Source organism: Leptodactylus fuscus, chromosome 1 (genome assembly GCF_031893055.1).
Source record: "Leptodactylus fuscus isolate aLepFus1 chromosome 1, aLepFus1.hap2, whole genome shotgun sequence".
Lineage (NCBI taxonomy): Eukaryota > Metazoa > Chordata > Amphibia > Anura > Leptodactylidae > Leptodactylus > Leptodactylus fuscus.
In genome coordinates this window covers 137,955,703-137,976,739 of record NC_134265.1, presented here as the reverse complement: position 1 = coordinate 137,976,739, position 21,037 = coordinate 137,955,703, and the positions used below count along the sequence as shown (strand labels likewise).

At 39.0% G+C, this 21,037-nt stretch overlaps 1 protein-coding gene across 4 annotated transcripts in view; it reads right to left on the bottom strand.

Moving 5' to 3' along the window:
- Positions 1–21,037, bottom strand: part of SEMA4D (semaphorin 4D) — a 77,594-nt gene that overhangs the window by 5,884 nt on the left and 50,673 nt on the right. For 3 of the 4 annotated variants that reach the window (XM_075276745.1, XM_075276747.1, XM_075276746.1), the window contains 9 exons: positions 19,658–19,774; positions 18,633–18,784; positions 13,302–13,477; positions 12,957–13,113; positions 11,603–11,825; positions 10,425–10,540; positions 8,316–8,488; positions 6,327–6,370; positions 3,802–5,625 (listed from right to left, as the gene is read on the bottom strand). In XM_075276745.1, the coding sequence (XP_075132846.1) occupies positions 4,715–5,625; positions 6,327–6,370; positions 8,316–8,488; positions 10,425–10,540; positions 11,603–11,825; positions 12,957–13,113; positions 13,302–13,477; positions 18,633–18,784; positions 19,658–19,774 (2,069 nt within the window). In that variant the 3' untranslated portion in view covers positions 3,802–4,714. Of the gene's footprint in view, positions 1–3,410; positions 3,618–3,801; positions 5,626–6,326; positions 6,371–8,315; positions 8,489–10,424; positions 10,541–11,602; positions 11,826–12,956; positions 13,114–13,301; positions 13,478–18,632; positions 18,785–19,657; positions 19,775–21,037 lie in introns of those variants that run through there. The other variant, XM_075276748.1, reaches the window with a different exon arrangement.

The window sequence follows — 21,037 nt, the reverse complement described above, 5'->3', positions numbered from 1 at the left end:
CACTCGAGGGGCGTTCATGGATGCCTGGACACCCTGGATCCTTTTCCAGGGCTCTCAGTCTTACAGAGACGTAATGTCCTGAAGCCACGTGACAAGCTGGTTTCCCCTTTGTGGGGGGAGGGAGTCCCCCACTCCTTTCCCTTTCTCCCCCTCCCGTTTTTTTTCTCTTCTCTTTCCTTCCCTACCCCCCCCCCCCCTCCTCTTTTCTCCATCTGCTCTCCAGACAGTAGTGGGGTGTTCTTTTGCTTGACTGTATTTGAGCTGCCCTGTCATTGTGCTGCCGTTCTATACTGTTTCGCATGCGGCCCTTTCATGGTTTGTTGGGCTCGTCTGCGTAACTGTTTTATGCTGTTCTATATTGAGTTTGTTTTCTGTTCCTTTTGTTATAAATAAAGAAGTTATTAAAAAAAATTTAAAAAAAAAGATACAGTGGCTTGCAAAATTATTTATACCTCTTGAACCTTTTCACATTTTGTCACCTCACAACCACAAACATAGATGTAATTTAGTGAGATTTTAAGTGATAGACCAACACAAAGTAGCAGATAATGGTGAAGTGGAACAAAAATTATACATGGTTTGAAAGTTTGAAAACTTTTAAAGAAATAAAAATCTGAAAAGTGTGATGTGTAAAAGTATTCAGCCCCCCCCCCCCCTGTAAATAAAATCCAATGCACACAATGGCCTTCAGAAGTCACTTAATGAGTTAATAGAGTCCAGCTGTGTGTAATTTAGTCTCAGTATAAATACACCTGTTCTGTGAAGGCCTCAGTGGTTTGTTAGAGAACACTAGTGAACAAACAGCATCATGAAGACCAAGGAACTCATCAGATAGGTTAGAAATAAAGTTGTGGAGAAGTTTATAGCAGGGTTACATTATAAAAGACATATCCCAAGCTTTGAGCATTCCAAGGAGCACTGTTCAATCCATTATCCAAAAATGGAAAAATTATTCTATAACTGCAAAACTACCAAGACATGGCCGTCAACCTAAACTGACAGATTGAGCAAAGAGAGCACTGGTCAAAGAAACAGCCAAGAGGCTGATGGTCACTCTGGAGGAGCTGCAGAAATCCACAGCTCAGGTGGGAGAATCTGTCCACAGGACAACTAGAAGTTGTGCACTCCATAAAACTGGCCTTTATGGAACAGTGTCAAGAAGAAAACCATTGTTAAAAGAGAGACATAAGAAGTGTTGTTTGCCACAAGCAATATAGCGGACACAGCAAATATGTGTAAGGTGCTCTGGTCAGAGGAGATGAAAGTTGAACTTTTTGGCCTAGATGCAAAGCGCATAGTGTGGCGGAAAAGTAACACAGTGCATCCCCCTGAACACACCATACCCACTGTGAAACATGGTGGTGGCACCATTATGCTGTGGGAAAGCTTTTCTTCAGCAGGGACAGGGAATCTGGTCAGAATTGATGGGAAGATGGATGGAGCTAAATACAGGGCAATCCTGTAAGAAAACCTGTTGGAGGCTGCAGAAGGCTTGAGACTGGGAAGGAGATTCACCTTTCATCAACAAAATGACCCTAAACATACAGCCACAGCTAGAGTGGAATGGTTTAGATCAAAGAATATTCATGTTACAATGGCCCAGTCACAGTCCAGACCTAAATCCCATTGAACATCTGTGGCAGAACATGAAACTTGCTGTTCACAGACGCTCTCCATCCAATCTGGCTGAACTTGAGCTATTTTACAAAGAAGAATGGGAAAAAATCTCAGTCTCTAGATGTATAAAGCTGGTAGGGCCATAACCCAAAAAGACTTGTAGCTGTAAATGCAGTAAATGTACAAAGTATTGATATAGGGGGGCTGAATACTTTTGCATGTCACACTTTCCAGATTTTTATTTGATTAAAATTTTGAGAACCATGTATCATTTGGTGTTAGTCTATCACTTAAGATCTCAATAAAATACATTTAAGTTTGTGGTTGTAAGGTGACAAAATGTGAAAAACTTCAAGGGGTATGAATACTTTTGCAAGCCACTGTAACTCTACAATAAACCATTCCTGGCAAATTAAAGTGAAAAGGCACATTGCAGCTAGCACAGTCCTATGTAGCCTAGAAAGTCAATGCTGTGAAATGAATGCTTTCAGTACTTTTAGAAGATTCCATTTAGTGACTCGGTATAGCTCAAGGCACAATATTTCCATGCAAACTATAATCTGGAAAGGACAGGTTGTTGATGGAATTAGCATGTGACTGCACGGCTCTGTGTATTTTAACAAAGTAACACCTTACTAAAGCCCATGGTGTGCTTTCTGCTTCACTGCATACTTGAAAGGTACATTTTTTTAATTGGAGGGAACAAAAGCTATGCAAAAAGTATTTCTGGACATTTTCCTGAAAGCCAGTACTTACTTTTGTCAATCCAACTGAGGTTGCATAAGTTTAACACAATGGAAAGACATAAATTTGACAAGTTAGCAGCATGCAGGTATATTCACAAAGTGTAGCATAAAAAAAAAAAAATGTTAGCAGCTGTATTTACCCAATTGTGCTCAATCTCGCTTTTATTGTCACTAGAATGAATAATCCTAATGAAAAACTAGTGTGTGAGGGTGGTTTTATTTTAGGATTGAATATAGTTTGTCCTTACTAAATGCTGAAAAATCCATCATGGAAACATCTGGTCTAGATGAAGGCCCTATTATATTCACTGATGATTGAGCCAGTTATTGGGAAGGAACATTTGTAGGAATGGCTGTTCCCGATAATAACTGGCCCATATGAATGTGCTAAGAAACACACACGATTGTTTAGCAGGTATCACATCTCTTTGCAGTGTTAGAGCCTTAGGAGGTAGTTTTTAAAGGGGTTGTCCCATCTCAAGGATCCTATCTATAGTGGCAGCTTATGTAAACTGAAGCTTTTTCCTAAATATATGGCTTTAGAAATTCTGCCTTGTTTGCCTGCTATGTGACCTTATTCCTCCCATTGTTTACACAGCGTTCCTATAACCACGGACCTATGACCTATACAACAAGTGACGTCACTTACTTACTGCTCTTACTGGCAGGACAATCATTTAGCTAAATGCAGTTTGCTGATAACCCTGAGTCTGTTATCTCTCTATGTAAACACACAAATAACACTGAGTCCATTCTGTACATTCTGCATATATCTGATCTGCACAAGTCTTCTGTATCCCGTTCAGCCTGAGGGAGGAGGGGGGGACAAATACAGGAAGTGGGGCAGCCTACACTGCAGGCAGCCTGCTGATACATGGAGATGGGAAAACCACTTTAAGATAATATTTTTTTTAGAAGTTGGATTAGGATAAAATCTATAATAATGTGTATGTAGTTTTGTAGAAATATACTGAATGCAAATCAGATTTCTGGTTAGTAAGCAAAATAACGCACACTCACTAGCTGATGTTCGGGCTTCATACTCACCAGTTCCGTGACAAAAGAGGTGAAAGGTTGCATGGACATGAACCAGCTGACCCTGATCACTTAGGAAAGGAGGGAGCAGTTTAAGTACATCTGTGTCTGTACTAGACTGAACTTCAAGTGGCATGCTGGACAGTGAAGGATGTAGTTCAGAAGCCATAGAGGACACAAAGGAAGTGACGGAAGGAGGAAAAGGAATGGGAGATGAGGCTGTGTAACAGACAGGGATAGAAGAGAGAAAGGGAACTAAGAAAATAAAGGTAATAAAGAAGTATACATAAAACAAAATCCATGCACTAAAGAACTCAGGAAAGGTAGACATATGGAAGATGAAAAGCACTACTATAAATGAAGGTCAATGAGACTCCACACTGGCCATTTCTCTTAAAACAATAAAATAATACTTTAATTTTAGGGCTTTCAGAATTTACATTTATACAGAACTGGTATAGAAAAATAGACAATCATTTCTCAGAAATATAAACAACATGAATCACAGTGTCTTTCCCCTACAGCCTTATATAGTATATGGAGAGTACGCCCTAAACAATTGTACTGCTACAACACTTTCAGATTCCAGTCATTTTATTTCAATGCAAGTTTATAAGATTTTGCGGTTTCACTCCAGTGTTTCGACAGGTAAAATATATTATTTTAAAAAAAAAGTTCAGTGTTCCCTCATTGTCCAAACAAGCAATGGCGTAGATTCTTCTGATCTCTGAAATCCTACCCCAAGGTGTCAATGTGGAGAGCAGGGATTATTTGCATTGGAAAGATTTAATATTCTTCCTCTGGTTCCAGTCAATATTGTGGCGCATACCATGTGGAATTTCTGTCTTATGTTGTATATTGTAAAAGGAAGGACACGTTTTTTTTTTATTCTCCCTGAGAAAGCAAATCAACTTAAAATATATTTGTCAGAAAACCAAAGGCAAATTATAACATATGTACAGCAAGTTGTTGTGAAATTTACACCTTCAAGTACTAAAAAGAATAGAAGGGACCTACGTGGCCCAGCTGAGCAGATCTTTACCAATCTGATAAACAATTAACTTCCAATTTGGAATTCACTTCATTATTCGGTATTGTGCAATGACTGAAAACACTTTATCAGTCTGCTGTGAAGAAGAAACATGAAAACGTAAAGGAATGTAAAGAAAAAACATCACCTCAGGGCTTAGATAAAAAGAAATCTCTCAATATTCACACATCCACATTTTATGAAATGAAGTGAACTTGGACAGTGGACTGCAAAATAGCCCTATTGGTTATGGCTCAGAATGCTTTAATCCCCAAGTGTCTGGTTTTCAATCGCCATCGGAATCTGCATATTTTATTTCACACTTGACATCAAATGGTTGGTCCTTTTCTGTTTCCACAGTTGTCTCATCATCCTTATGTGTGATGCTCCCATTGCCACAGTCTGGCTCGGTCTCATAGCCGGTGTCATGAGGTGCTTTCTGAGTTCCTCCACATTGGTTCTCAGGGCACACTTTCTCCACTAAGGTTTCTTTAACACCTTGCTCGCAGTCTTTTAGGTTGAGAGGAGTCTTCTTCTTGCTATGCATCATAGCATCACGGTACTTCAGACAAGTGGCTGGCAGAAATCCCTTGTAGCAATTATAGGTCAACAATAAGAAGAACAAAAAAAAGAACACAATGACCAAGATTATAAGGAGGGAGCAGTCATTGGTGTTGGTCAAGTACAAAGCCTTTCCCACGCCAACATCAGGCATGGAGCTGAAGATCTCCATTTCAGATACTGTGGGTGTTATTTTGTTGTTGAAATGAGTTATACCGATGAACTGTGTCACTGCTTGAGTTGTTGACATTTTGGTGGTCTTCTCCTTTGCGATTGTATAAAAGCGAGTGGTCTCCATGATTTCTTCCCTCCGGGTTGTGGCTTGTGTTGTGCTGGTCAGGGGAAGTGGTGTCCTTTTAATCTCTAAATCATATTTCATGACCACCTGAGAAAATGCTTTGTCCATTATGACCTCTTGTGACCAGCACTGATATGTGCCTGCATCCCACTCGGTCACATTGAGTATGATTAAAGTGTTGTACAGAAGATATTTAGGTGGGTTTATTGTCAACGCTTTTTTATTAAATGTCCAAAACACTGAAGCCAAATTAGACTTGTAAGAGCATTTCAGCTCTACTGTGCTTCCTGCCTTCACCTTGTACCTCATACTTTCCCGGATTCCTTTATCAGCAGAATCTAAAAAAGTGGGTACATATCAACAACCATTCCATTAAATGAGTCTATATCACAAAGTTTTTACTTTTAAAGCATTGATGGAAGCCTTTAATACCTTCCAGTATGCTGGGTATTGACCCCCCACATGCTTCTTCAAAACAAAAATCATTTGCTTTGCTGAAGAGTAACACAAGACTTAGCCATATTTATGAGGACCTTTCACCTCCTCCAACAAGTCCAGCTCTTATCATCATCTAATAGCTGCTGCTCTACAGATTCTGGCACAGTTGGAATTTTTCTCTAGCCTACACCATTCCCAAGCAATCAATGCTGTTAGTTTTGGTGCTATTTTGGCTCTGTACAGCTAAGAAGATGATGTCAGGTAGGTTGACAAGGGGTGTGATTCTGAGCTCTGACACGGTCCTTCTGACATTAGAGAGCACATGAAGCACTAAAATTACCTGTGCTTGTTGCTCAGAAACGGTGGAAGCTAGAAAAAAAATTACAACTGTGCCAATTAACCTTAGATGCTAAGAACCTGAATTGGTGGAGGTGGTGAAAGGTCCTCTTTAATACATATATTCATGATATTTACAGTATAAGTAATATGGCTAATAAAGTAATGCTTAGAGAGACCTCTGCAAATATTATCTTATAACAAATCCTCAAATCGCCCATAGATTTTTTTTCTATTCTGATAACGTTTAAATTAGAAAACATACCTGGGCAGCGAGATGCATCGCCATTTAAATCTTGGATCAAAATTCTATAAAAAATAAAAACAATGTATACATGACAAAGTTAAAATATTTGGACTTTGCTAACCACTGAGCCATCATGTTGCCCTGATCTCTCTCCTCTTTCTTTCCACTGCAGACTCACTTGTGTGTTTTGTTCTACCTATCCACAATGTAATTCAGTACAGCTGTAGCTACTATAAGGGTAAGTCTACACTGCTATTACTGTTAACGTCCATTGTTCTCTTCTGTCATAGTGTGAGAACAACAGACGTTAGAATAAATGGGAATTGATGCCAGATGGAGGGGCTCGGTCTGAATTTGTCCCTCTATTGAATGTAATATCTGTTGTGCTAATCCTATGACAGATCAGAGCAATGGACATTTATAACAGTAGCGTGCATGTCCCCTAACACAGGCTTTCCTAAAAGACTAGATTCTTTGTCCTGCACTCCACACTACGATCAGTGGTGTACATCATCAATCTGTTCTCTGCCAATATCTGTAACAGGGTAGAAGAAAGCAGACAGATGACATGGCAAGGAGATGTGCTCCATCAGAACTATTGTAGAAGCAGCATAACCCCCAGCTATGTGAAGAGGTTGCACAAAATTTACAGCAGCAAATAGGTAATTTGAAATTATTTTAATGAAGCCCATAAACAGTTGAAAATTTTTCATTTAGGAAAAAAAAAGAACCTAGGTATCCATAGTCTTTAAAGGACCTTTATAATAACAAAATATTCCAGACTTTTCTTTAAAAAAATAAAATAATTAAAATATAAAACTACACTACACAAACCATTATAGAGTAAATGTTTCAATTATTTTTAAATGAAAAGTTCAAGAAACTTTGTAATATATCTTATTAAAGGAAAATGGTTTTGTCTATTACTCTCTCCTGTCTGCTAAACTGCTTAATTCACTGAGGGATCTGTCTGCACTGGATACTCACAGACAGAGCAGGTACATTGAAATTTATGAAATGAAAAGGAGCGTAGTAAGGGAGAAACAAACACAGAGACAGCAAAGTGTGTGTTTAGGAGATTTCTGGCAGTTTTTCAGCAGGTTTTAGCAGACTTGAGCAGTATACATGTGACTAAAGCTCTGGTGACATAGAAGTTTGCTGTATCTGTGTCACCCTCTCCACTTCCCCAGAGACTTCTGTGATATACAGTTCACCTTCAGTGAAAACAGGATTGAGCAGTGAATTGAGTAGTTTAGCAGGCAAGAAAGAAACAGAGAAGAGGAAGCATTTTCCTCTTATACAATATATTACATAATAATTTAATAATATTCACTGCATTAATTTACAAAAAAAAATTAGAACTGTCAGGTCTTAATCACATGGATATATTGATTTCAGTGTAATTATTCACATGTCCATTTTTTATTTATGGTCATGTGCCTCCAAATTAAAAAGGGTGTCATGCTCTATTTTGTTAATGGATTCTCACTACAGCCTTTGGAAGTTACCTGTTTTCTATTTGTTTGTCACTCATCAACCTCAGTACAAAGTATATCGCTTTCTATCTAGAAATGGTTGATCTACATGTGAAAAAACAAATGAGCTGCGGAAACAACTAGAGATGAGCGAACACTGTTCGGATTAGCCGATCCGAACAGCACGCTCCCATAGAAATGAATGGAAGTACCTGTGACGCTGACTTTGCCGGTGGCCGGCCGGCGTCACAGGTGCTTCCATTCATTTCTATGGGAGCGTGCTGTTCGTATCGGCTGATTCCAGCAGTGCTCGCTCATCTCTAGAACCAACACGTTCAGAAAATCAATATGTTCATGTGCTGTCAGTAAGCATTCACCGAGCACATGTATGTGAAAACTGATTACTTTTTGATGTAAAATGAGACCCCTCTTTGATGTAAGCTGTGCATTTGTTATACTGTTCACATTTCATCTGTTTTGTTTTGGTTTTTTTGGGCTGTTTGTGCAATTATTTTTATGAACTGTTACATACCTGTCAGTGTTACTCTCCTCAAGGATATTAACACAAGAATTCTTGACTGGATGCCAAGCACAATAAGGATCCCTTGTCAGTATGCACTCTGCGCATGAAGTTAGCTTCTCACAGAAAGCAACAGGAGTCTGTACCACCTCAGTGTTGGATCCCGCATAGATAAATCTTTTACTCTGAGTTAAAACAGTGGTAGAGATAATGAAGTCTAGTGATATGGACTGGCAAATAAGAGACTCTGATAGAACGTAATACAGAAACTAATTGGTTACGCGGAATGAACTTCAATAACTTTAATTTCATTTCAATTGATAAGTATAGTTACAAATATTTGAAGAAGCTTGGTTTATATAAAAAAAAAAAAAAAATATGTTACGGAACATAAGAAGCTTATGAAGTTTAGCTTAAACAGGACCTTTCGCCACCTTCACTAACTCAAGTTCTTAGCATCTGTGTATAGGTGCCGCTCTACTGATTCCAGCGCAGTTGGAATTTTCTTTCTAGTCCTCACCAACACAGAGCAGATGGTTGGAAGTGCAGTTGGTATTGGTGCCTGATTTGCTATTCAAAGGGATTATGTAGATTCGAAAAATTATCTGCAAATACATACACAGCAGTGCTAAATACTCACTGTTCCCTTGTGCACCTTTTGCTTGGCTTTATTTTACTTGCTGTTTCTTGTATCACTGTTATTTACATGTAGTGAATATGTGGACAAAGTACATTTCCCATGATTCATCTGCCTGCACTCACTCTATGCGTTTGCTGCTCACAGTTACATGGGATCTCAGATGTGGAGTGATTTATAAACTGTTATTTCATTGCAAGTGAGATTGAAGAAAGGAGAGGTATACAGAGAGCAAAATCAACAGATGAATGCAGCCCCGTTACTTTTTTCCGGCAGAAGTCCCCACTGCACGTGACTGCTGAGGTCAATCAATGGCCTCAGCTGAAGGGACCTGGGACGTTACAGCCTGCAAGAAGACCTCGTCAGTGCGATCCAACCAGACCAAAACGGCCGTCCGTAGTTGAGAAACTGACTTGGTAAAAATCCCACATTATGCGGTAAAGGCTTCTGGGAAAGTTAGGCATGATGTTCAGGGTGCTTCCTATAGAGGACAGCATAACAGAGGCACTGTCTCCCTATTTACATCTTGGGAGACAGATTTGCATATTTCTCCCATGTTCCTTTGTAGTGGAGTGACTATGGCTGTATAAGTCTCCACACATCTAATAGGTGGTTTCTCCTTAAGGATGAACATTATCCCCATATTTTAGCCTGATCAACCTCTTTAAGCTCTGTAATGTCAGAAGGGCAGTGTCAGGTAAGGGGCGTGATTCAGAGCTCCAATCAGATGCAGCCTGTGTCAGAGCTCAAAATCACACCCCTTGCCAGCTCCTGTCTGACACCGCCCACCTGACAGTACAGAATCATATCAGATACAAAAAATAATAGCATCAATTGCTCTGGAACGGTCGGTGAGGGCTACAGAGCTGGAGTTAGTTAAAAGTCCTCTTTAAAAAGGGAACACATTGGGTGGATTTTCCACTGTAAATAAGTCCCACCATGTGCAGCATCAAGATAATCAATTTCCAATAGTGCCTCATCACTAATCTCCACTGCACAAACATGATGTTTTATGCTTTTAAAAACATAGATCCATGTATGCAAATCATCCCTACGTAGTCATAAAGGAGAAGAGGACCCTGCTGTGTGACATTCTAACCAAAGGCTTGCTTCTTTCTACGCTGTCCCCAGCTTTAAGGGTCGGGCACATTTGCAGAGTCTCCTACCTGAATTCAAAGACACAAAAGAAAGAACTAGCAACCATGTGTGTGAGATTTGACATCAGTTGTGATGTCTTGTGGGGTGGCGTCACACAGCCGGGCCCTGTGAACCATGCCTCCTGGTACATAATTACCAGCAATGACAGCATGACTAGTTAGGGCTCAATCGCATACATAGAGCTATGTTTTCACTTTTACACAACTGAAAGATTAGTGAGGGGCATCATTGGAACGTCATTATCTTACTGCTGCACGTGTTGGTGCCCATTTCAGGTGGAAAATCCACCTGACAGGTTCCATTTAACAGTTAAAAATAAGTCTTACCGTTTTGTCTGAAAGCAGTAATGTTTGGACTGACTGATGATCAGGAAATAGGACAATTTCTTCAATGATACGCATCTCCAGGTCATTGCTGATTGCTTTGTGCAACATACCTTTATCTACAAAAGATATTTCAAATAAGTGTTTGTATGCTTATGTAAAATCTTTTGTGTAAAAGGTGAATAACTCCCACATTTCAGTCTTTAGCATGATGCCACTAAATTACAACTAAGTGAATTGTATTTATCGCATACATAAGCTGTTTATCGTGCTATTGTTCTCTAAATGCAGCCACCAATGGAAACAAATAGGTTTGATTTATCTGCCCTGGGGTTATATGGCAAACAGCATCTATATCAACATAGATTAAGACCCCTTTAATAGATATTACTGATATCTATTAATATCTATTATTATATATTAATATCTATTATTTAATATTAACCTTACAACTGGTATGTAGATTCAGATTCATGGAGCTCTGTTGGGAAACTAGTGAAGATTGATTTTCCACAAAGCATATGTTCACATTGCCCAGTTGTCAGATTAAATTGTCCAGTTGCCCAGTAATATTGTCAAGCACTATTGTTGTACACACAACATCTCAGCATGTCCTGCGCTACTCACTGTGCCTACCCTGCTGACGCGCAGATTCTTGGTCACATAACCGACCCCAATCTACTCTATGGACATGCAGCCAGAGTACAACAGCAGCGATGCTCTGCACATATAATCCAGGGGACCAGCGTATACACTAAAAATAAAACATATCCTTTGCAGGGAAGCAGTGGTCAGCTTTACTTCTCCCTGTATAACCCCTTTAAGAGGAAATGGCCTTTGAATTCCAATGCATCTCACACCACTGGGGGAACTGAATTATAGTAATGTAGAAAACAGCAGTCTGAATAAAGTTCCACCTTTGTCTTCGAGTTAGTGATTTGGTTATCGCGAATATTGAATATTGTTACAAAAACTATATAGAAATATGTGTGTGTCTACTGTTCCCTCTATAAATAAAAATTCAGGATAACCAAATACATTGCCATGTTGTCATTTGTTAGTGCCATCTTGGTTCCTGTCAAATAGGATTCTATAGGTTTGGGTCAGCCATAGGAATTCTACCCACCATTGTAAATACAAAAATATAGGTACAAGAAAAACACATTCTTAGCAGATCATACCTGTACTAATAAACATGACATCATAGGTGCTACCATCTAATGCTTCCACTTGGTCTACAACTATCTGAGTATAGGTCACATTTTGATGTACAAGCTTGGGTTTCTTTCCAATAGGAGCCACAGAGTCATCCATTAGAGGGTGGTCTTTCACAAATTGCAATGTCTTGTCTGGTAGGTTTAGTGAGCTAGTGTAGTTCATGGCTTTAGCTTCATTATTTATACACTGAAATCAAGAAAAAAATAGGATTTAAGATGAAATGTATCAGTTTTAAATGCAGAATGGGGGAGATTTGACTATATGTAAATTTACACCACCTATAGGTTGGCCTGTTTTGCTCATCTTAAGCCAAAGGCATGCCTGCCAAGTCATGTCCCACATCAAGTGAGGCACAAAAACTGTGTAAAACAATTGTGGTGCATTTAGCTTAGACAGTTTTCAAGTTCTTAAAGCTGTTCTCCAGGATTAAAGGGATATTCCCATCTCAACTGCAATCTTATCTAAATTCAAGAGTGTTCCTAAATACATTGCTTTAGCAATGCTGCTTCATTTGCCTGATAGGTGTGATTATTCCTCACATTGTTTACGCTACATTTCTTTTGTGCTGCTCTTATGTGATCCAGCATGGATGACGAATGATGTGTGACTCACTGCTTTCTGGAGAGGAGGGGGGTCTAAGTCCTCATATCATGCTTGCTTTCAGAGCCATTATCACCTGCTCTTACTTAAGTTTCAATTTGCTGATAAGGGTTCCACAGAGGGGATTGGTCAGTGCCTGGTATCTCACACAAATAAGTGTTGAGATTAATGCAATCCCACTCTCTTGGGTCCTAGCAACAACTGTACCTATGTAATGTAACATACATTTATGTGCATACTATTTGAACTTCATTATTATAGATTTCTAGTAATCATAGCAAACAATCTCTCATAGTAAAGGCAATGTCTATATCTATGTATGGAGCTGAAGTCTCCTTCCAGCTCTGTACACTGAGCAGTTCCAGCATCCATATCGGTTGAGCACTTAGGGTGCTGGTGGGTCGGACATACACCAATGTTTTGCAGAAAATAAATGTGTTACGGAATACAGAATGATTCCAGAAATAGTGTAACATTTTAGTTTAATTCTATTTAATTCTATTAAAATAATACATACTCTACATCAATGCATACAAAGCAAACCATAAACAAATGTAATCTATAATATGAGTCAGTTTTACTGTTTAGCACTTTTGGTTTCCGCTTAACCTAAAATTGAAAGTTACAACATTATTCAGTTATACATTATTCAGTATACATCTGAATGACTCCTCCAGTTCTCAGATGACAACTTCCTTAGTGAAAATAGTAACTTACTGCTCCAGGGCGTGGCTTTGGTATTTCCCCATTGAACTGCACCCACTTAGTGTGGGCTTGCTCCACCGTGGCACTCTGCATGTACTTTCCCTTAGTGAAGACATCTTCCACTGAAGATAAGCTATATGAACATACTGCCGACATGCCAACATTGTTTCTTTAAAGAAAGGAAAGTAAATGTTACTTGTACAGTTTTCAGAAAAATTATTTTACACACTGACATAAACTTTTTTTTTTTTTTTTTTTTTTTTTTAACAGAAATCTTATAATAACAGTTCGAATAAGAATTCCAAAACAAGAACGGCATATAGGGGAAACGATTTTAGTAATAATATTTATACTCACAGATGGGAAGTGAAAACTCCATAGATGATGGGTTCCTTTAACATTGGTGATTTCAGAATGAAAACATCATTGACAACATTGAAAATTAAATTATTTTCTGGCGAATGGCAAATCATCCTGGCTTTGAGAAATGTTGTCCATTTCTTCTGCAATGTTCGTAAACCTCCCTGATCGCTCTAGAAGATAAAATAAGAGAATGTAATGATAATAGGAGCACCTGCAAAGCTTTGAAGAATATAGTCCTACATCAGGGTGCATACTATATGATTTTAGTCACAGAATATAATTCCCAAGAAACCATTCCATTGCTGGTAATGCCCTTACTACCCTGATCCTCTGAACATGTATGTGCACTTAGCAGTACCATTATGCATGAGAAGAAAAGGAGAATTTAATTAATATGTACACGTGATTTGCCCAAATATTTGTATACATTTTTTTTGTACCAACATACCCTCATACAACAGGCCTGCTGGGATATATTGAGTATATCCACTGACACACAACCAACTGTACCTGACTATGTTCGCTACCATTTATACCTTACTCAAACACCGCGGTCAAGTTGCGCATTTTGCAAAATCTCATTGAAATTAATAACCGAATAACAATGTGTGAATACAGATCAGAAAAGAATCACAAAAATATCACTAAAATCAACAACATTTGCAACAGAAAACCTATATTGTCTTTAGTGGCAACTAAAGTTCATAAAGATGGTGTTCGCAATGTTTTGCAGCACAGAACCTTGGGCATAACTGTAAATATCTCACACCATGTCTGAAATATGAGGGCTCAGTCTCTCGAAAACGAAAAGCTTTTATATTCACAATCAGCTTCCCACCTTCTTTATGAAAGAGGTCTGGAAACATAATAGGGGCCTTCATAAGACATGCAGTAAAACACATAGCTCATACTGGTGTATGTGTAGAATCAAAAGACATTGTCCTTTTAATGAAAGTATGTTACTGCTATCAAAACAAAAGCAGCCAAACATGTTTAGATGATCCTCCACTCACTTGACAATACTGCAAAAAACAAAATATTTGCATTGCTTTCATCTAGCTTTTCAAATTGATGTCCAGGACCCCACATATCAGCCATTTCCCTGTGCCTCTGCAAGCCACAGAGCTCAGTCACCATACTTTTAATGGTGGCCATAGTGAGCACTGCAATGGTACAGGACACAGGTTGCATTACTCACAGACACCACTATTAAAGAGGACCTTTGAAGTCCTCATAGATGTGTGCTACTATATACTGCTAGAAAGCTGACAGTGCACTGAATTCAGCACACTGCTGGCTTTCTAGGTACGTGTCCCAGTGCTCCCCACTGTTAAAAGGCAGGCAATGATGCTGATCTGTAAGGCCTGCCCTTCTAACACAGGAGAGATATCATGCCGAAACTAACACGCATACTGGGAAAACAGAGTGCAGTGAATTCAGAGCACTATAGGATTTCTAGCGGCATATAATACGGCACATCTATGAAAACATGAAAGATCCCCTTTAAAAACGTATATGATGAGAGATCACTGTAGCTTACAGCAGCACAGTAAAACAGCTAATCCATGGGGATCCTCCCGCTCAGATCCCCACCAAGCTTAAACTAATGTCCTATCCTATGGAAAACAATCATTCTGACATAGCTATACATTAATGCAGGTCTAAGTAACAATTGGAAATTTCAGTACAATTTTAATAGCTATTTGGCCAGAACAAAAGAAATCCCATGTCCCTACTCGCATTCCAGCCTAGCATGCGCTCACCGTCTTTGACCCCTATCAAGCAAACAGATGATTTGCTTACCAAGATACTTGCACTCTGGCATATTGAGGTTCACATTTTACATAGTCTAAATGGCAAACTTCCTGAACATATTCTGTAAAGCACTAGAGCCCTAAAGCATAAAACATGTTCTAAGGGGACAACATGGTGGCTCAGTGGTTAGCACTGCAGCCTTGCAGCGCTGGAGTCCTGGGTTCAAATCCTGCCAGGAACAACATCTGCAAGGAGTTTGTATGTTCTACCCGTGTTTGCGTGGATTTCCTCCCATTCTACAAAGACATACTGATAGGGAAAAATGTACATTGTGATCCCTATATGGGGTTTATAATCTACATTAAAAAATAAATAAATAAATAATAATAATTAAAAAAAGCATAAAAATGTTATAACAAAAATTTCCAGTGACTCTAGGTTCACACAAGCATTTGGGTCACCATTGTTGAGGTCTGCATGGGGACCTGAAAGACGGAGACACTGTCCACTTAAAAAGTGATTACCCAAGGACCCATAGTTTTAAACTGAAAAGTCCTCCTTGCAGGACTTTTCTCTCCGCTGATTTTAAGTTTAATCTGTGGAGGAGTCTCATATAGAGACTCCAACGCAAATGTGAATCCAGCCTTAAGCCCAGACCTGGGCAATGTACGGCCCGCGGGCCACATCCGACATTAAACTGGGGCAGCTGGAGGAGGATATTAAACCATGAGGGGTAGCTGGGGGGGACATGTCTGCCTCTAGTTGCCCCCAGTTTAATGTCCCCCTCCAGCTGCCCCAGTTTAATGTCCCCACTAGTTTCTGCTAGTTTATACTGGGGCACCAGGACAGGGAATTAATACTGTGGGACAATTGGAGGGGAACATTATAATGTGGGAGTGTATAATGTTAGGATGACTGTAGGAGGATTTTACTTTGTGGGGGACATAGAAAGATGATTGAGAATGTGCGGAGTCAGCGGAGAAGTGGGTGGAGCTAAATTTTCCACGGCGCACATGGCCGTTAAAATTTCTCATGTGGCCCCATGGGAAAATTACTTGCCCACCCATACTTAAGCCTATACCAATCAATCACATATGGTGTGAGTTGGTTGCCATTAACCACAAATAAATACTGGGTACATACAGTTAGTCATTTCTAACACTACTTTAATCTATGTATTAAGATGAGGAACAGTGGTTTTAAGGTTTTTTTTTTCCCCCTTAAGCCCATCAACTAATTCAGTGATCGCAGCTGAAACGTGTAGTTGTCTGGCTAGATGTCTCCCAGGGCCTCAGGTTGCTGTGGAAACTTTCAGGATTAAACTAGACATTTCAGCTGCAGGCTGCCACTGTATTCAGCAGGCCACAGTTATAATACCAGAACTCCTGGATTTGTAACATGGACCAAACGCTGTCTTCCTCTGTAAGCTTAAGAACTCATCGTACGCTATAATGTCATTTGGTGCTATTGCACGTATGAACCAAACATTAATAGGTTCAAATAAATATATAAAGCGTAAAGAATATAGAAGAAGCAGCATTACGCCACAGATGTATATGTGCTGAACTGCACTGGCACAGAGATGAACATGTACACTCACTGAACGCAATACAGACATTCATCAAGCAGGCTATGGATCAGTATAATACACCAGGCAGATTAATAAACTACCCAGCTTATTGATCTATACTGTAGACACATTGGGCGACTGAGATAACATCTAGGTGTAGAGTCTGCCCAACCATCTTTTCTCCTTGAGCCCCATCTTCTCAATGACACTGCAGGGCTCACCTTTGCTGAGTCTAGCTGCTGCATGAGGCTTGCTGCGTGAGCACATATTCCAAGCTCACAGGACTAACACATAGACAGCAGGCTACTGAAAGGAGGTCAGGACAGAACCAATAAGAGGTAAGGGCTAGGCAGCAAGATACTACTGAAAAATCGCCAGACCATGTTTTGTTTTGTTAATATTAATGAATAACATTCCTCAGTAAATACTAGTGTGGGTGGAGTGGCAACGGTTAAATTATATTCATTATGCCGGGATTTTTGTATCATCACTGCTGCCGAAGATGCACAAGAACACCAATAAAAGTTATCTCCGTGCACAATTGAGATTGTCAATGATGAAGCAGTGCCAAACCATCTCTACAAGCAAGTGATAGAAGCAGGCAGCTGGGCTCATTTTTTGGTCTGAGTGATGACAGCGTAGCATGAATTTCCACCTGTCATCGCTGCTTAAGACAAAACACAGCTTGTCAGAAGCATCTCATAACACTTAAAGAAAATATGTGAAAAGGAGAGCTCACATTCATTTCCAACATAACTCATTCCCCAAACTCCAATTAATGTTTTTGGCATCACAGATACATCTGCAGCAGAACAAGCCTGAATTATTATGTATGATCAGATCTAATTTTAGGAGTATGATAACATTATCCTGAGCTTTTTGGAAAGTTTGTCCAATGATTGAGGTCCCACTACCAGCATCCCTAGGAAACCACCCACCCAAGAACTAATCGAGACTGCCATACTACAAGATTGCTACTTGTCTTCTGAAAGTAGCCGGGGCTCCACATAGTGTAAACGCATCGATTTTGCTGCGGCGGAAACACAACTGCAATAACCATGTAGTCCCTGCAAAGTGGTAGGGTTTCTGGCTTATCCCATCCACACATTGCAGCATGTCAATTACACCTAGGGTAAAGCTGGCGGTTTCTCTAGAAGTATAATTGAAGCAGAGAGTTAGCAGAGGAAAACTGTGGATTTTCTGTGAACAGCACCAAGGAAAAAAAAAAACTCGTTTCCGCTGTGGTTTTTCCGAAATCACATTTTGGCCTGTTACGTGTGGCCTTAGGCTAAAAGAGATTTAGCAAAATGAGTAACATGGCTGCCTTCTTCCAGAAAGAGAACCAAAACCTGTCCATGGGTTATCTCTGGAATTGTAGGTCAAATCCAATGAAGAGAATGAGACTGATCTGCAGTCACTTAACTGTTTTTAGCAGATGCATATGTAACCTGAACTGATTCTTGGGAATATGCAAAGCATTGCCTTCAATTATAACACAGTTGTGCTGTGGATATTAGTGTGGATCTCAGAGATGATCCTTCTTAAACACTTAGCATTGTCCTGCTTGCCAAGAGCATAGAAATAACTTTGAAACCAGAAGATGTGCTATGTATAAAGTCTTGTTCATAGCTAATTTAAAAGAATTATAAAGCTATCAAACTGAGTCTATCACATTCAGTAGGTAACTAGTGATCCTTGGTAGTGGCTGTACACGAGTCCCCGATAAAAAGATGAAAAAAATGAAAAATGACAGACATTTGAGTCTGATGGCCTTCACCTAGCAATATGCCTAAATAGAACCCGTTACAGAAAGGTATACTTGTGGGTAGTCACTGAAGATGCCTCCACATAATGTCTATATACCCCAACAAAAGGCTTTAATGTGCCATAGGAAGAGGATTAAAGCCCTGGTGATACAGTTGAAGCACATAAAACAATAACAATGCATTCTGCACTGAAACTAAGGTTTGCTTTATATGTAACAATAAGAGTTAACCCACCTTGCAAACTCTGGCTATTCTTGGTATCAGAAGCTTGTTGAAAAATTCATACTCAACAGACACTTCAGTGAAAAAGAAATAAATCTTGTCGTCATCCCCCTCAGGGTTATTCTCAGGTGCTCTGATAACATCTGCATGCACAAATCTGGGTTCTGTGTAATGTAAACAACAGAATACAGGTCAGCGGAGAAAATAAAGTACCCCTGATATAAGCTCATTTTGCTCTATCACACAAGTCATAAAAGTGACTTTTGTAAAGTTTCAAAACTGCACGGCTGTACAAAAGGAAAAAATGTACAAGTTATAAGCAACTCGGGTTACAAATTCATTCCATGTGTTCAAATAGGTCTTACGATCGTCAGCCTCCTAAAAGTTAATCAGGTCCACAACGCCTCCCAGACCATTAATAGTTCCATGTAGGGGTGTTTAATAGGAGCAGAAACAAACCAATGTAGGAATAATCTTCTTTTTATGGATATGGTAGTCAGCCTGCAAGTGCATTAGGGGTGGGCTCAATTTGCTTACAAAGGTCTGTAAGTGAATTCAGTGCACTGTCGGCTTTCCAGCGGTATATAAAACCACATGTGTCTGAGGACATGAAAGATCCTCTTTAAAACATTAAAAGGATTTCCCACATTAGACACTTATCCCCCATCTAGGTAATAGGTGTCTGATAGCTGCAACACCAGTGATTAGGAGATAAAAGGATTCACAACTGCCCCATATTAACAAAAAAGGTGGTGCTCCATTCACAATATAACAAAAAAAGTTTGCTGAGGTTTCCAGTTTTCCAAGACTCTGTTCGCAGTGGTGATATTGCTTATGTTAATAACAGAAGCTATTGATCCATTATCTGAATGATCTAAATGATAACATAAGGATTTCATTTACTAACAATAGAGTGTAATGAAAGATCCATAATTTTGACTGCAATAATACTGATGTATGCCTCTATTCTCTTGCCATCAAACAAGTGTTAACATGGCCTAAAAGAATAGATAAAATTACTTGAGTTACTGACTTACCATTAAGCCAAGGTACAGCATATTCTGTTCTTAAGTGGCTTAGGTGTTGGGAGTGCCTACAGATGATTGGCTCACTGCCAAGGAAGGTAAAAGAAGTTCCAGAGTACAAGTCTCCATCTTTGGGAAATAAAAGCAAAGAATTATTATTTAAAGACTTTACACTAGGGAAAAAATAGTCTATATCTTCTCTAGTATGATATATCCTTTCAGGAGTAGTCCAGCAAATAAAAGTTATTGTTTGCATAATGAAAAGTTTTCAATATACTTTCTGTATCAAATTTCTCAAGGTTTTCTAGATTTCGGTTTACTGTAATTGTTTATTTCCAATGGATAAAAATCAGTCCATGGTCATGTGATGGACACAGCTCCTTACAAGACCTATATCTGATTACTGTGCTGTGACTAAAAAGCTGTGACATTAAAATCAGAAAGCGTAATTATTTTATTTTGAGTATGGAAAATTATTCCAAAAAAAAATTAGAAGACAAAATAATTTCTGCAGTTTGTTGAAAATTATTCAAGAATTACTATGTATTCAGACTGCTTTCATTGTGATGTATATTAAGCATGAAGAAAAAAAAAGTAATATATTTCTTAAAATGTTACCTTAAAAAAACACTACATAACAAGAAGATTATATGGTAACCTAGCGACAGATTTATGCTACCACAGATGGGGTCAGCTTGGATTGCAATTTACTTCCTAACTACGAAGAACTAGGCGTCATCAACCACTGTAATCTTGTCATCACCTTTTCGGGCTCATTTGTGAAAAATAACGTTTTCATTTTCTTCATGTTTACTATCACTACACCAGATTTATCAGATGTGAATTTTTTTATTTTATTTTTAATAAGTTTCAAAAATTGTTGGCATCTTACTCCAGAATCCAGTGGCGTAAAAAGTAGAGTAATGTCAGGACACAACTGTTGGACATTAAGCAATGTTTAAATCAGTTTGTCAGAAATTTCAGCAACGCAGACTGCACTTTGACAAGTTCTCCCCCATGAGAAATCACCCCAAAGTTTTAACAAGAGCAGAGTACATGGAAAGTGCCTGCTAGGAACTTTTAGCTTCTCCCTACCCTTCTAGGCTTGGTTGACAAGTCTTTATTTTCTAGCCAAAGGTTGAACAAAAGAGAAGAAGAGATACTCTTAAGATTTATGCACTTTTTGGTGGTTGTCATACCAAAATTGAGTATTTAAAAACAACAACGGAGCTGGTATGAGACCCAACAGAGGCATAATGTTCACAGAAAACTCTTCAAAGTTGCATACATCATTAAAAGTCACTTGGGTCTCACTTAAGTACATTCTCTGTATTTACTGTCTTGAGATCTGCGAGGCGGTAAATACAGTGAGAACCCAGAATGTTGAGACCA